General features: G+C 39.6%; 1 protein-coding gene across 1 annotated transcript in view; it reads right to left on the bottom strand.

Moving 5' to 3' along the window:
- Window positions 1-1,718: 1,718 nt before the first annotated feature.
- LOC126184477 (dynein axonemal heavy chain 7-like) overlaps window positions 1,719-16,977 on the bottom strand; it is a 1,143,184-nt gene continuing 1,127,925 nt past the window's right edge. The window contains exon 57 of the mRNA XM_049926869.1: window positions 1,719-1,977. Within this exon, the coding sequence (XP_049782826.1) occupies window positions 1,719-1,977 (259 nt within the window). The remainder of the gene's footprint in view (window positions 1,978-16,977) is intronic.

Raw genomic sequence — 16,977 nt, forward strand, 5'->3', positions numbered from 1 at the left:
TTGTAGTTACATTTACCACTCTGATACTTGTGAAATACTGAAACATTGCAGACCCAAAGTTCTAATAGTCTCCGAGTAACATGCGAAGATTAAACTGCTATAGATAGGTAATTAGTGCATACATATTTTTAACTTACCATAATGCTAGTGCACGAATCAAGATTCATTTCCTCTTCTTTCTTATTTCAAACTTGTCCATAATTAGCAACTATCAGAACACACAGAACAAAAGCAATAAATGGCAGCACTGTATCAAAAATGGTTCAAACGGCTCTGAGCACTATGGGACTTAACATCTGAGGTCATCAGCCCCTAGAACTTAGAACTACTTAAACCTAACTAACCTATGGTCATCACACACATCCATGCCCGAGGCAGGATTCGAACCTGCGACCATAGCGGTCACGCGGTTCCAAACTGAAGTGCCTGGAACCGTTCGGCCACACTAGCACTGTATCAACCAAGCAGTTCGTTTGAAACTATTAGTTTTGTGAAACTTCCTGGCAGATCAAAACCGTGTGCCAGAGCAATACTCGAACTCGGGACTTTGCCTTTCGCGGGCAAATGCTCTACCAACTGAGCTACCCAAGCACAACTCACGACCTGTCCTCATAGCTCTACTTCTGCCATTACCTCATCTCCTACCATCCAAACTTTACAGAAGCTCCCCTGCGAACCTTGCAGAACTAGCACTCCTGAAAGAAAGGATATTGCGGATTACTTTTGTAGTTATCTAACCCACAGTGAAAGAAAATTGTTACTTCATTCAATAGGATGACATCAAATACGAAATTAGATCTTGTATCAGCATAAAGTAAAATGTAATTACCAATTTCACTAATTACTCTTACATGTGTCTATATATTCTATCACCAGACAATATATCGACAGTCGAAGTCTAGTAATCATCTGGATATTAAGTCAGTGTCAGTCCACATAAACATGATCAGTAAAAGACAGTCTGTAGTCAGCAAATCGTTACATCAATGTATCAGCAATGTCTGCCATAAATTTTTCATTAAGCTTTCTGTATCAGTAACACTAACATCTGTATATTACGATCAGTTATCAGAGCCTATTGTGTTCAGTAACTATGTGTTCAAAGCAGCTTTGTGATATTCATCAGTCAGAATTGACTTGTGGAAGTGCAATCTAAAATGATTGTCACTCTCAAAATGCTTCATAGTCTATTGGAAGTATCTACCTGTGATTAACATTCCATATAAAATCTTATAGACAAGCCTGGGAATTGTATTGCCATGAGTGATAATAAACGTGAAAACTGGCCAAGTTAACTAAATTTGTGTTGCATCTGTTCCTTAAAAATTTTCTACCTAAAACCATATTTCAGCAACCTAAGGGTATCCGGCAAATAGCTAGCAAGTACTATCAGTAAATCATAGGCGAGCCATGTTCCACTAGGGTAGTTGGAAAGGACTTACAGAAGACTAAAAAACATGTGTAAAGAAATGGAGACTATATTCAAAACTAAAAGAAAACTCTGTAAATTAAGTTGATGTACATATTTTATGACGAAAATAAAAATTAGTATTCATAACAGTAGGGTGGGTCTCACATAACTTTCAGAATGACTCCAATATGTATGTAGGTGTGACCTGAACATAAAATTAATGCGTGACACATTGCTTAAGCTATGAAAATTTATTTTTTACTATAATTTGATACTTCCAGACAAATAAAAATATAATGCATATCTATTATTTATTTGTTTGGCAGAGAAGTGCTACTCCTCTCTTTATCCAGTGGGATTGAGGAAGTTCAGTTGGTAATAACATAGCTAGCACAAAATTTGTTGATAGTCCATTTGTCATAATTATTCCTCGACGTTCAGGTGTTCTGTAGAGTGGACATACGTAAAAGTTTCTCCATGTTAACTTAGAGATCTCTGCAATTTTTATCCAAATTATTGGCATCTCTTCCTGTATTTGTTTCGGATATTGATCTGCCAGCTGGTTCCTGCAACATTAATTTGATACATTCATTGTTCTCATGTAGTTGAGTATGTGAGACAAATGTTCCATAAAATTTCGCAGCCACATAAATTTCACTTCTTCCTCAAATATTTCGGCTGTATACTGTACAGCCATCTTCAGAGTGAGCAGAGGCGACTGACACTCCTGCAATTGCCCTGTTCTTTTAAACCCTCAGACCATGTCACTGCGCATGTGACGACAGATATACAGTGTGCCAGAGACGTTGATCAGCGGCAAAGAGGCACAACTTACGCATGAAATTAGATCTATGACTGCACAGTCGACGAACACAGCGATACTGTTGTATCACTGTGAGCTACACTGTCGCGATGTCTTTGTGAATTTATTACAGAAAGCGCTGGATTCCATGATTTGTCCAAGCTGAAGTTGCTATCTCTACAAATTAAATTCATCACCAACTGAATTTCAATTGCTTCTTTCACTACTGAGTCCCAGAAAGATGAAATCGAGGCTAAAATTTCGACGTTATCACACATCATAGAGTGCCCAGTGTCAATACAGTGCTCTGCCACCGCTAATCTGTTAGGTTGCAAGAACTGGATATACCTGTGGTGCACTGTGCAGCTCTCATGGATTGCACTTGTCATCTGTCCAATGTATGAATTGCCACACTGACAGGGCTTTCAAAGTGCAAATCATCTTTAATGGAACCTAGGAATGCTGCTGTCTTTAGTGGAGGGTGAAAAATCCTAGATCTTTGTGTTTGCTAAAGATGCGTCCTATTTTTGATGATAGGTTTCCCACATGTGGCAGAAAGGCCACGGATTTACAACTTTACTTATGGCCACTGTTGGTGTCATTTATAGTGCCACACATATCTGCTGTGGAGAGTACCCATTGGCTTCAAAAACTCTTCTCAACTGTAGAGGCTCATCCTCCAGACTGCTGTCGTCAACAACGATACGTGCTCTGTGTACCAGATTTCTGAGTACACTCATCGTCTGCAAAGGATGGTGGCAGCTATGAACATAAATATAAATCAGTATGGGTTGGTTTCTGATATACTGCACGTCCCAAAGGGCCATCATCTTTGTGTTGTACCAAAACATCCAAAATTGGAAAGCACCCATCTTTTTCGATTTCCAATACGAACTGAATTTGTCTATGGATGGAATTCAGATCATTTAAAAATTCTTTCATTTATTGTCACCACGGAACTGTACTACAAACGTATCATTGACATACCTCCAAAATACTGTGGGATTCAAGCTAGTAGATTCCAGTTCCTTTTCCTCGAAGTCTTCCATAAAAAATTTGGCCACCAAGAGCGACAAAGGACTACCCAAGGTAACAACTTCAGTCTGTTCATAAAATTCGTTATTGAATTAAAAATATGGCGAGGTCGAAACATATTCAAACAAAGCTGAAAACTCTTTATCAAAGGTTTTGCCAGTAAGAAATAATGATTCTGAAATAGGAACCTTTGTGGACAATGACACTACACTGAAACTGACTAATGTATCCGAACTGTTCAGTTTGAGTGATTCTACACTTGAGAAGAGTTTTTGAAGCCAATGGGTACTCTCTGCAACAGGTATATAAGGCACTGCGAATGGGACCAACAGTGGACATAAGGAATGCAGAAGACACACAAAGTTTTAAGTCCGTGGCTTTTCTGTCATACGTGGAAGCCTATCATGAAAAATAGGATGGATCCCCAGAAAACACAAAGTGAAAGTGATTTTCGCCCTCTGCCAAAGACAGTAGCACTCCTGAGTTCCATTAAAGAAGATTTAGTGCTTTGGAAGCATGGCATTTACAAGATCCCCTTTGAGTGTGGCCGTTCATACATCAGATGGACAACATATATGCTCCATAAGAGACGTACAGTGCAGCACAGGTACACCCAGCTCTTACAACATAATAAACAGTCGCTGGCAGAGCACTGTATTGACACTAGGCACTCTATGGTGTACAATAACGTTAAAATTTTAGCCTTGATTTCATCTTTCTAGGATTCAGTAGTGAAAGAAGCAATTGAAATTTGTTTGGTGACGAATTTAATTAATAGAGAAAGCGACTTCAGTTAGGATAAATCATGGAATCCGGCACTTTCTGTAATAAACTCACAAAGACATTACGACAGTGGGGCTTACAGTGATACAATAATATCGCCATCTGAAATGACTTCGCAGTAATAGATCTAATTTCATGCATATGTTGTGCCTCTTTGCTGCTGATCAACGTCTCTGGCACCTTGTACATTTATTTATTTATTTAGATTTTTTTACGTAGAGTCATCAATATGATGGCTTTTGCAAATGTGAAGTACAGTTACAAACATAAAATACATTTAGATCTTAACTTTACAGGTAATAGTTAAACAGTAAATTGATGAAACTTGAAACTTCCTGGCAGATTAAAACTGTGTGCCCGACCGAGACTCGAACTCGGGACCTTTGCCTTTCGCGGGCAAGTGCTCTACCATCTGAACTACGCCCGTTCCTCACAGCTTTACTTCTGCCAGTATCTCGTCTCCTACCTTCAGTAAATTGATGCTTGTCAAAATACATTACATCTTACACATATTAATACAGCCAATTTTTTTGTACATTATTTCACAGCTCCTAAACTTAACCATTTAAAATTCTTTGAGTGAATAGTGACACTTTTCAATTAAGAATTCTTTTAGTTTTGATTTGAATTGCTTTTTATTACTGTATTTCAAGGGCTCTGGCAATTTATTATACCATATCAGTCCATTAGTATACGGGCTCTGAGCCATCATTTTTAATCTTGTTCTTTGTCGGTAGTAATTTTCTTTGGTGGTGTTGTGGTCACATATATCACTACATTTAGTTACTTCAGTTTTCTGTGAGACAAAAAAAGTAATTAATTTATAAAGATACAAAGCGTATATGGTGAAGTACTTGTGTTGTCTCAAAACATCATGGGAAAAGTCTTTATAGCCTAATCCATGTATAATCCTTAACCCTCTTTTTTGTAGCAATAGTACTCTGTTAAGGTGAATGTCTGCTGCACAACCTTCAATTTCTATACAGTAGCTAAGATGGGGATAGATACAGTTTTAAGCATGTGGGTGGGCACCATTTCGGACAGTTGGCTAAGAAGATACAGCCTATTTGCTGACTTTTTTACATTCAGCGTTAATGTGGCTAATCCACCAGAGGTTTGAGTACAGATGGCTTCCTAGAAATTTACATTTGTTAGCTTCCTCTGCCACTATGCTGACTACCTCATTTATGCATGAGTAGTGTGAGCTGCCAGTTGTAAATATTAGCATCTGGGGTTTATTTACATTGACCTTTAATCCTTGTGCATGAAAATATGGATTTAATTCTAGTATCCCAATACTTGCTGACAATCTCAGTTCCTCACAATCTTTACCATTAAATAAAAATGAGATGTCATCAGCATAATTTGCAATGTGCAAGTTAATGGGATGTACAACGTTATTAATATATGCTAGAAATAGGAAAGGTCCAGGAATAGAGCCTTGAGGGACCCCTGTGTCACTGTTTCACTTGTGGATTTAAAATTGAAGATGTTATTGTCAATTCGATGTGTAAGTTCGGTACACTGTTTCGTATTCACCAATAGGTGGATAGAACTTTCATTGATGCATCACTGATATTTTACGCCTGCAGTTTTTTAAGAGAAGCTCATGGTTTACTGAGTCAAAAGCTTTGCTCAGCTCAAGGAATATTCTGGCTGAGTGCACACCTCATTCTATATTGCTACATTCTTCATGGAAGAAACTGGTAATAGCATTGGCTGTGCTTAGGTCTTTCCTAAACCCATACTGCGATTCAGTGAGCATTTTGTGTCTTGAGAAAAATGTAGATTTGGGATAGGATAACCGTTTCAAATATTTTACTGGAGGTAGGGGTTAGTGATATCGGTCTATGAGGTGTGACTGGAAAGTTATAAGAATGGATCCGCTACTGGTTACTGGTTTGGTGTGCAGGTACATGGAGGATGGGGAGTGATTCATTGCCTTGTGCTTGAACGCCCTCTGACAGGAAACTGTGTTTCCTTTATTCAGTTCATTGTGGCAGCTGGTTGAGTGCGGGTCTGTTAGGGCTTGTTGCTGGATTCTGTCAGTGTGAATAAAAACGGAGCAAGGAGTTTGTGTGAAATTTTGTTTTAAAACCCAGAAATCAGCTGCAGAGACCTATGAACTATTAAAACAGCTTTTGGATATAATTATATGAGCCAGTCAAATATTTTTGTCATGTTCAACAGATTTAAAAATGGCCACGAATCATTTGAAGATGAGCCATGGTCTGGCCGTCCTTCCACCTCAAAAACGAATAAAAATGTAGTGAAAGTTTGTGACTTAGTGTGCTCTGATCGTAGACTTACAATTAGTGAGATGTCTGATGAACTTAATTTAAGTTTCTATGCAGTTCAGTCAATTTTAACTGAAGATCTTGGTTGGGTGCTACACCATGTCATTGCTCCGGTTCATCATTCCTTCTCCATTGTTGAATTTTTGGCCAAATTCAAAATTCCTGTGCTTCCACAACTGCCATATTTCTCTGAATTGTGCCCTGCGGACTTCTACCTGTTTCCTAAAATGAAATGGAAGCGATTTGACTCGACTGAAGACATCCAGGCAAATACGGAGAGCGTCCATAACAAAAAAAATTCCAGGAATGTTTCCAAAAGTGTAAACACCGTTGGAGTCAGTGTGTTCAGTCAGAAGGGGACTATTTTGAAGGAGATGCATCACAGTAGCATGTAAGTACCACCATTGTACAATTACAAGCTCATTCTTAAAACTTTCCAATCACACGTTGTATAATTAGAAACTTCTTCTTTATTTCCCTTCTTATGGATTGTCTGAATTACACTTATCTTTAAGGCATTTGGGTATATGTTTTCATTAATACTACAGTTGATAAGACAGGTAGGGGGTGTAGTTATTTCATTTGCACATTTCTTTAACACCACACTTTGGATACCATCCCATCCAGATGAGTGCTTGTTCTTTAGCTTTTGTATTGTGTTAAATATTTCCTGTTCATTCACCTCCATAAATTCGAGCCCTATACCATCCGTGACATCATTTGGTGTGCCAGCCTGTAGATCTATAATAGGAGCTGGTTGGTCAAAAGGAGAGATAAAATGCTTATTGAATAAATCACATACTTCATTTGGATCTTTCACTAGATGCCCTCATGTCTAATTTTCACTGGTTCACTTTGTCCCTTGCTGGTGGCTTTACAATGTTTATTGATTAGTCTCCAGGATGTCTTACCTATGGTGGCTGAATGCTCTATTGCATCGTTGTTTATCTGTTTCCTCTAGTGTAAAAGGTTTGTCTTAAAAGTTCTGTGGCCACATGTGCAATGGGGTGGTCCGCAGGTTTAAAAGGACTGAGTAATTGCTGAAGTGTTAGTCATCTTGGTTGACTCTGAAGATGGCTGAACGATATACAGCTAAAATATTAGAAGAAGGAGTGAAATTCATGCTGCTGCGCGCCTGAAATTTTATGGAACAATCATTAAATGATAGAAATATGAAGATGCACAAATCAGACAAATGTTTGTCTCTGCCTCCTCCTTTCTTTCCGTGACAATACAAACACTACAGTATACTGCTCTACCTTTGGCTTATGCTCACCTTCAGATGACAGTTACAAGTCAGGAACATTATCCACAGGCTGAAGGAAGACAATGGAGAACAAAGTTTGTTGAAACTTTACCAAAAAAGGAAGACATCATTCTTGCCTTCAAAGCCCATTACTCAGTAATGGAATTTACTAGTTTTAGAGTGTCTTTTGAAAGTTGAGAAAATGGAAATGAATGAATTTAGCCAATGGTGTTTGGATTAGTACATTGTTTTCATTTGTGGCAAGATGTCTTAATGTCCTAGCTGAAATTCCAAACTTCCATACAGTACATGATAACCAGGTGAACTGGTTCAATGCTTAGGGCATTGTACTTGGCATTAGTCAAAATTGAAGTACTAATCCGCAGTTGGTAATCCTGATTTATGAAATTAATTGTTGAGATCATTTTATTGTAAAGGAACAGAGAAACCATTTTTGTCTGTGTTGTGTCCATTGAAATTTAAGTAGTATTTTGAGGATAAGAAAGAGATTACTCAAAAGCACTGGATATTTAGATGTCTATGATGATGATAAAGTTTTTCAAAACAGTGGCTGGTGAAATTACAGGAATGACTCAGTGTAAAAGACTACAATCAACAGTGAAAACCAGTGAAAATGAAAGTAATAGACTATTAAGGATAAATGGACATACCAAAAAATATGTTTCAGAAAGGGACATGACATAAAATAGAACAACCTGTGAAAATTGCACATTATTTCTTTAGAACATTGAGAAAGTTGGAATGGACAGAATACAGTCAGTTCCACAAGAAACTGCATGCATAATGTTAAATGTAACATCTGGAGCAACACCTCTGGTAGTACCTGTAATCAACGAACTTTTACACATTGTATAGATAAACAGTGTGAGACTTGAATGTTTTGTTTTGTCAGTTACAGTTTTGGCTATTTGCACTAATTAACAGCCAATTTAAACGCTTAAAAATGAACAACATTTATCAAAAATGTCTTGTGAGCTCCATTAGAGAACTCCTTGGTTCAAACAAGGCAAACTAGGTGCTTCAAGAGGATAATAGTCCAAAACACAGCAGCCATATCTGTACAGTGCAGAAGTAAGACAACTGCGTGTCCTTGATGTGTTCACCTGCAATTTCTCCAGATGCAAATCCTATCAAAAGTGTTTGGTCATATATTAATATGAAGCTTAAAGGAAAGCCAATATATACTTCGAAGCAGCTGTCATATAAAATCAGGTTGATTTGGATACTGTTACTGTGAGAATATGCAGAAAATCTGATGGAAGGCATGCCAAAAAGGTGCCAAGCTATAATTGATAACAGCTGCAATTGGACATCAGGTAATTGTGCAATTAGTAATAACACGTCTTTTCATTTAAATATATACTCATAATAGTGTCTTTTATTTCATACAGATAATGGTATACACTTTCTTGTGGACCTGACTGTATACAGGGTGCTCCATTGATAGTGACCGGGTCAAATATCTCTCGAAATAAGCATCAAACGAAAAAACTACAAGGAATGAAACTCGTATAAATTGAAGGGGTAGCCGGCCGCCGTGGACGAGCGGTTCTAGGCGCTACAGTCTGGAACCGTGCGACCGCTACAGTCGCAGGTTCGAATCCTGCCTCGGACATGGATGTGTGTGACGTCCTTAGGTTAGTTAGGTTTAAGTAGTTCTAAGTTCTAGGGGACTGATGACCTCAGATGTTAAGTCCCATAGTGCTCAGAGCCATTTGGACCATTTTGAAGGGGTAAACCAGATGGCGCTATGGTTGGCACGTTAGATGGCGCTGCCATAGGTAAAATGGATATCAACTGCACGTTTTTAAATAGGAACCCCCATTTTTTATTACATATTCGTGTACTACGTAAAGAAATATGAAAGTTTTAATTGGACCAATTTTTTCGCTTTGTGACAGATGGCGATGTAATAGTCACAAACGTATAAGTACATGGTATTACGTAACATTCCGCCAGTGCGGACGGTACTAGCTTCGTGATACATTACCCGTCTTAAAGTGGACGGTTTACCACTATTGTGATCAAAATGCCCAACAGGCGTGTACTATGTATGCTGCTCGGTATCCTGGACTACATCATCCAAGCGTCTGGACCGTTCACCAGATAGTTACGTTATTAAAGGAAACAGGTAGTGTTAAGCCACATATGAAACGTCATCCACGACCTGCAACAAATGATGATGCCCATGTAGGTGTTTTAGCTGCTGCCACGGCTAATCCGCACATCAGTAGCAGACAAATTGCGCGAGAATCGCGAATCTCACAAACGTCGGCGTTGAAAATGCTACATCAACATCGATTGCACCCGTACTATATTTCTATGCATCAGGAATTGAATGGCGACGACTTTGGACAGTTCTGCCACTGCGCACAAGAGAAATTACGGGACGATGTCAGATTTTTTGCACGCGTTCTGTTTAGCGACGAAGCGTCATTCACCAACAGCGATAACGTAAACCGGCGTAATACGCACTATTGGGCAACGGAAAATCCACGATGGCTAGGACAAGTGGAACATAAGTGACCTTGGCGGGTGAATGTATGGTGCGATATTATGGGAGGAACGATAATTGTCCCCCATTTTATCGATGGCAATCTAAATAGAGATGGGCAAAACTGTTCTTTTCAGAGATCGGATCAGAACTGTTCACTCCCTGAAATGAATTAGCTCTTCTTCATGACTCACCACTCATTTACAATAGAAAATAAATGGAAGGCACATTGCCCTTTAAACTTGGTTTATTCCAGTACTATACCCGTATTTTGATCTTATTTGATCCTATTTTGAAGTAACACAGATAATGAGTAAGAATTTTGTATTGTTTATTGAAATTTCCACGATATGACAAAGTTTTTGATTATTGATTTATTTTGCACTATCGTGGTTTTTTGGGTGATCGGAAAATGTTGTAACTTGAGATTTACATTAACAATATATTTGGCTATAATGTATTAAAATTTCATTAACCTCATACAAATACATCGCAAGCCATATATTTTTAAAGTGAACGTTTCCTTCCGAAGACGCCTAAAATCGCAAAATCCGTACCAGAATAAGAAAAAAATATATAAATTTGACTGTAAAACGAAAGTGCTGCATATAGCCTTACGCAGAATAAAACAAGGAAAATATTGGTGTATCACATTTTGCGATACGTTTATCGGTTCGGTCGTAATTAAAGCGTAAATTCGAGTGTCCATAATAAAAATCCTATAGTAAGAGGAGTCGTCAGGAACCTAATCTGATCAGTTTAAACAAATAAAAATAAAATAAAAACAAGTGATGTATACATAACATAATAATGTAATATACATAGCGGTATTACTATGAAGAACAATATCCAGTAGAGACGAACTCCGATGCAGAAGCACTGAGTCGAGCAGGTCGAGCTGCGAGCTGTATTACTGCGTGAGCTAAGACCGCAAAGACCAGAGTGACACCTGAGTTGCTTTGCTCAACGCTCTGGCTAGAGTCGAGAACAGTGGGGTGAGCGTTGAGCGGGCGAGTTCCGAGGGTGGGGGGAGCAGTGAACTCACCCGCTCCGAGACAAATCGTCCGTTCCCTTGCGAGCAGGTTGTTGCAAGTAGTTCCTATGTTATCTGCTAGGTGGGTCTCTGTCCTGTTGCTCGCATCAACTGCCCAGAGGGCAGGACGTGCAACTGAAACGATCGCTGACAGAGTGTGATGCGAAGTTAAGCTGCGCTAGACACTGCACGCGGCAGACGACGCACAGAGACGGCATGGCATATGTGAAACACAAAATCCAATGGGGCACTGCACAATGCAGGCAGCCAAGGTAGAAGCAGGGCAGAGGCCGGCGCTGGCTGTGTTGTGTGGCGTGCACTGTGCTGTGACCAGCAGAGGAGCTGCTGATATGCTCCGTCTCTCTCTCTCTCTCTCTCTCTCTCTCTCTCTCTGCCATGGGAAACGTTTGGAGCTACCGTTCTTTTTTTCTGAATCACTGATTGTTCACTCCTTTGAAAGATTCAACTCTATGAATCAGTTCAAGAGCGGATCCCCCATCTCTAAATCTAAGTGGTGCAATGTATGCTGATTTCCTATGTAATGTGCTACCGATGTTACTACAAGATGTTTCACTGCATGACAGAATGGCGATGTTCTTCCAACATGATGGATGTCCGGCACATAGCTCGTGTGTGGTTGAAGCGGTACTGAATAGCATATTTCATAACAGGTGGATTGGCCGTCGAAGCACCATACCATAGCCCGCACGTTCACCAGATCTCACGTTCCCGGATTTCTTTCTGTGCGGAAAGTTGAAGGATATTTGCTATCGTGATCCATCGACAACGCCTGACAACATGCGTCAGCGCATTGTCAATGCATGTGCGAACATTGCGGAAGGCGAACTACTCGCTGTTGAGAGGAATGTCGTTACACGTATTGTCAAATGCATTGAGGTTGACGGACATCGTTTTGAGCGTTTAGTGCATTAATGTGGTATTTTCAGGTAATCACGCCGTAACAGCATGCGTTCTCAGAAATGATAAGTTCACAAAGGTACATGTATCACATTGGAACAACCGAAATAAAATGTTCAAACGTACTTTCGTTCTGTATTTTAATTTAAAAAACCTACCTGTTACCAACTGTTTGTCTAAAATTGTGAGCCATATGTTTGTGACTATTACAGCGCCATCTATCACAAAGAGAAAAATGTGGTCAACTAAACCATTCAGATTTCTTTATGTACTACACGAATATGTAATAAAAAATGGGGGTTCCAATTTAAAAAAAACACAGGTGATATCCATTTTTACCTCTGGCAGCGCCATCTAGCGGGCCAACCATAGCGCCATCTGGTTTCCCCCTTCAAGCTAGACAAGTTTCGTTCTTTCTACCGTAGTTTTTTCGTTTGACGCTTATTTCGTGAGATATTTGGCCCGGTCACGATCAGTGGACCACCCTGTACATTAAATATTCAATTGTGCATATTGGAGTAAACAAAAATGCGAGGCACATTATGAGTCAGGTACAGAGAATCACACACAGTTTTGGAACTACGTTATTTCATAGGTCTTACCATTGAATTTTAAGCCAAGTGGGGAATAAGATATTACACAGAACTACTCTGTTTTTAAGAACATTAAAAATGATAAACCGATGTGTTAAGGCAGTTACTGGCGGCAGACTCTCAGTGTGCTGTACTGTAACATATGATACACTACTGGCCATTAAAATTGCTACACCAAGAAGAAATGCAGATGATAAACGGGTATTCTTTGGGCAATTATATTATACTACAACTGACATGTGATTACATTTTCACACAATTTGGGTGCATAGATCCTGAGAAATCAGTACCCAGAACAACCACCTCTGGCCGTAATAACGGCCTCGAAACGCCTGGGCATTCAGTCAAACAGGGCTTGGATGGCGTGTACAGGTACAGCTGACCATGCAGCTTCAACACGATACCACAATTCATCAAGAGTAGTGACTGGCGTATTGTGACGAGCCAGTTGCTCGGCCACCATTGACCAGACGTTTTCAATTGGTGAGAGATCTGGAGAATGTGCTGGCCAGGGCAGCAGTCGAACATTTTCTGTATCCAGAAAGGCCCGTACAGGACCTGCAACATGCGGTCGTGCATTATCCTGCTGAAATGTAGGGTTTCGCAGGGACTGAATGAAGAGTAGAGACATGGGTCGTAACACATCTGAAATGTAACGTCCACTGTTAAAAGTGCCGTCAGTGCGAACAAAAGGTGACTGAGACGTGTAACCAATGGCACCCCATACCATCGCGCTGAGTGATACGCCAGTATGGCGATGACGAATACACGCTTCCAATGTGCGTTCACCGCGATGTCGCCAACACGGATGTGACCATCATGATCCTGTAAACAGAACCTGGATTCATCCGAAAAAACGACGTTTTGCTATTCGTGCACCCAGGTTCGTCATTGAGTACACCATCGCAGGCGCTCCTGTCTGTGATGCAGCGTCAAGGGTAATCGCAGCCATGGTCTCCGAGCTGATAGTTCATGCTGCTGCAAACGTCGTCGAACTGTTCGTGCAGATGGTTGTTGTCTTGCAAACGTCCCCATCTGTTGACTCAGGGATCGACACGTGGCTGCACGATCCGTTACAGCCATGCGGTTAAGGTGCCTGTAATCTCGACTGCTAGTGATACGAGGCCGTTGGGATCCAGCATGGCATTCCGTATTACCCTCCTGAACCCACTGATTCCATATACTGCTAACAGTCATCGGATCTTGACCAACGCGAGCAGCAGTGTCGCGATACAATAAACCGCAATTGCGTTAGGCTACAATCCGACCTTTATCAAAGTCGGAAACGTGATGGTACGCATTTCTCCTCCTTACACGAGGCATCACAACAACGTTTCATCAGACAACACCGGTCAACTGCTGTTTGTGTATGAGAAATCGGTTGGAAACTTTCCTGATGTCAGCACCTTGTAAGTGTCGGCACCGGCGCCAACCTTGTGTGAATGCTCTGAAAAGCTAATCATTTGCTTATCACAGCATCTTCTCCCTGTCGGTGAAATTTCGCGTCTGTAGCACGTCATCTTCGTGGTGTAGCAATTTTAATGGCCAGTGCTGTATAAATGCATCATTATTGATTAGTTTTGCTACTGGTAGCTCGAGGCAGTAAATTGTTGAACTGACAATGAGAAAATTAGGTATCAATTTTTAAAGAAGTCACGTTCAACATCTGTATGCTTATACTAAGGTATTTAACCTGGCAAGAGGAAAAAATTAATTCATTCAAAATTTACTCGTGGTTGTCAAACACCCATTGGCACAATGGAGTTGCACCAGAAAACGAGATAGATGAATCTGAGAGTACATTTTCAATGTCACTGACATATGAATGGTGGACAATCTCAAGATTTGCTACACTAATGATAACCCGGGAGAATCATGTGGTGGAGTACACTGCAATCTGCAGTAAAATGATAGTTGCCATGTACACAATGTGCAGATACAAAATTTTAATGAATGGTTTCTCAGGTTTCAATTAAAGGCCTGTTCTTCAGATACACAGCAGGACAGCAGGATAGTGAATTCTTATGTATAGATTTAATGAGCATAGGGCAGAGACTGACACACTCCTATGTCAACACATTGCATGTGATAGAAACAGCACTGTGGTGCAAGAGACTGAAGATGATCTTTGAAGGGGAGGTAGTAAGCAGCAAACAATGAGATTGCTGGATGCACCCATTTCCACATCTCCATCTACGTGGAAACTCTGCAAATTACATTTAAGTGCCTGGCACAGGGTTCATCGAACCACCTTCACTATAATCCTCTATTATTCCACTCTTGAACACCCATATCTTTCTCTTCTAGCTCTGATTCCCCATATTTTATTCTGATGATTGCTTCTTACTATGTAGGATGGCGTCAACAAAATATTTTCAGAGGAGAAAAATTGGTGATTGAAATTTCGTGAGAAGATCCCGCTACAGTGAGAACACCTTTGTTGTATTGATGTCCACCCCAAAAACTGTATCATGTCTATGACACTCTCTCCTCAATTTCTTGATAATACAAAATGTACTGCCCTGCTTTGAAATTTCTCGACGTACTTTGTTAATCCTATCTGGCAAGGATTCCAGACTGTGCAGCACTACTCCAAAAGAGTATGGACAAGCGTAGTGCAGGCAGTCTTTTTAATAGATCTGTTGCATCTTTTAAGTGTTCTGCCGGTAAAACACAGTCATTAGTTAACCTTCCCCACAACACTGTCTGTGTGTTCTTTCCAATTTAAATTGTTTGTAATTGTAATTTGTAGGTATTAAGTTGTATTTATTGCTTTTTGATTTGATTGATTTATCGTGTAACCTAAGTTCAACGGATTTCTTTTAGAACGAGATTTTCACTCCAGAGTGTGCGCTAATACGAAACTTCTTGGCAAATTAAAACTGTGTGCCGCACCGAGACTCGAACTCGGGAGCTTTGCCTTTCGTGGGCAAGTGCTCTACCAACTGAGCTACCCAAGAACTACCCAAGCACTTTCTTTTAGCACTCATGTGGATGACGTCATACTTTTCATTACTTAGGTTCAATTGCCAATTTTGGCGCCATAAAGATATCGTCTATAAATCGTACTGCAATTTGTTTTGATCTTGCGATGACTGTACTACATGATAAACAACAGCATCATCTGCAAACAACCTAAGATGGCTGCTCAGATTGTCTCCTAAGTCATTTACATAGATAAGGAGCAGCAGAGGGCTATAACACTACCTTGGGTTTGCCAGAAATCACTTCTGTTTTACTCAGTGACTTTCCTTCAATTACTACAAACTGTGTCCTCTCGGACAGGAAATCACGTATTCACTCACATAACTGAGATGATGTTCCATAAGTACACAATTTGATTAAAAGCTGCTTGTGAGGTATGGTGTCCAAAGCATTCTAGAGATCTAGAAATATGGAATCAATTTGAAACCTCTTATTGATAGCGCTCAACACTTCCTGTGAGTAAAGAGCTAGTTGTGCTTCACAAGGATGATGTTTTCTAAATCTGTGTTGACTGTGTGTCAATAAACAGTTCTCTTCAAGGTACTGGTAATTCATAATGTTCAGGTACAATATATGTTCCAAAATCCTGCTGCATATCGATGTTAATGATAGGGGCCTGTAATTTAGTGGATTTTTTCTATAGCCTTTCTTGAATATTTATGTGACCTGTGCAACTTTCCAGTCTTTGGTAATGAGTCACAACACCAAATACATCTCAGTTGTATAGCTTGACTCACTTGACATCTGTGAAGACTCTTCTTCATGGTGGGATTTACTGAACATCATGTGTAAATGAATGAATGAATGGATGAATCACAACACCAAATGACCCTAACACAAAAACACAGCAATTACATGTAGATATATGCCAAAAAAGTTGGCTAAAGCTTGGGTGCTGACATTCACCACTTCTGAATTACAATAGAAATACTACAGTGCAATTAGTCAAGTGTTCTGGTGACCTGTTTTGCAAGTTCAACCATTCTACAATGTAATATCAATAGTTAATTAATGAAAAGGAAACCATTCAGTTCCAGCTGAGGCTAATAAATCCAAGAACTAAAGAATTTTATAATATGCTTTAATAATAAAGCATTTATTTTCCAAAGAATAGCATAACATACTGGACAGGTTACTAGATTTAATCATCAGTTATGATTCACATTTTCAAGTTTTTGTTTGTTTCAGATGACATTCCTGAGATTTTTATTAGAATAAAATTATTCATTTTATGTTTGCTTGTTTAATTTTATATGTGTGAAGTGGTGGTTAGTTTCTAATTTAATATGCAAGAGGTTTGTTTTTGTATATTGCGACATTGTAATGTTTTCAAAGTTTAACAGAAATACATAAAATGTA

This window comes from Schistocerca cancellata, chromosome 4 (genome assembly GCF_023864275.1).
Source record: "Schistocerca cancellata isolate TAMUIC-IGC-003103 chromosome 4, iqSchCanc2.1, whole genome shotgun sequence".
In the NCBI taxonomy this organism is placed as follows: Eukaryota; Metazoa; Arthropoda; class Insecta; order Orthoptera; family Acrididae; genus Schistocerca; species Schistocerca cancellata.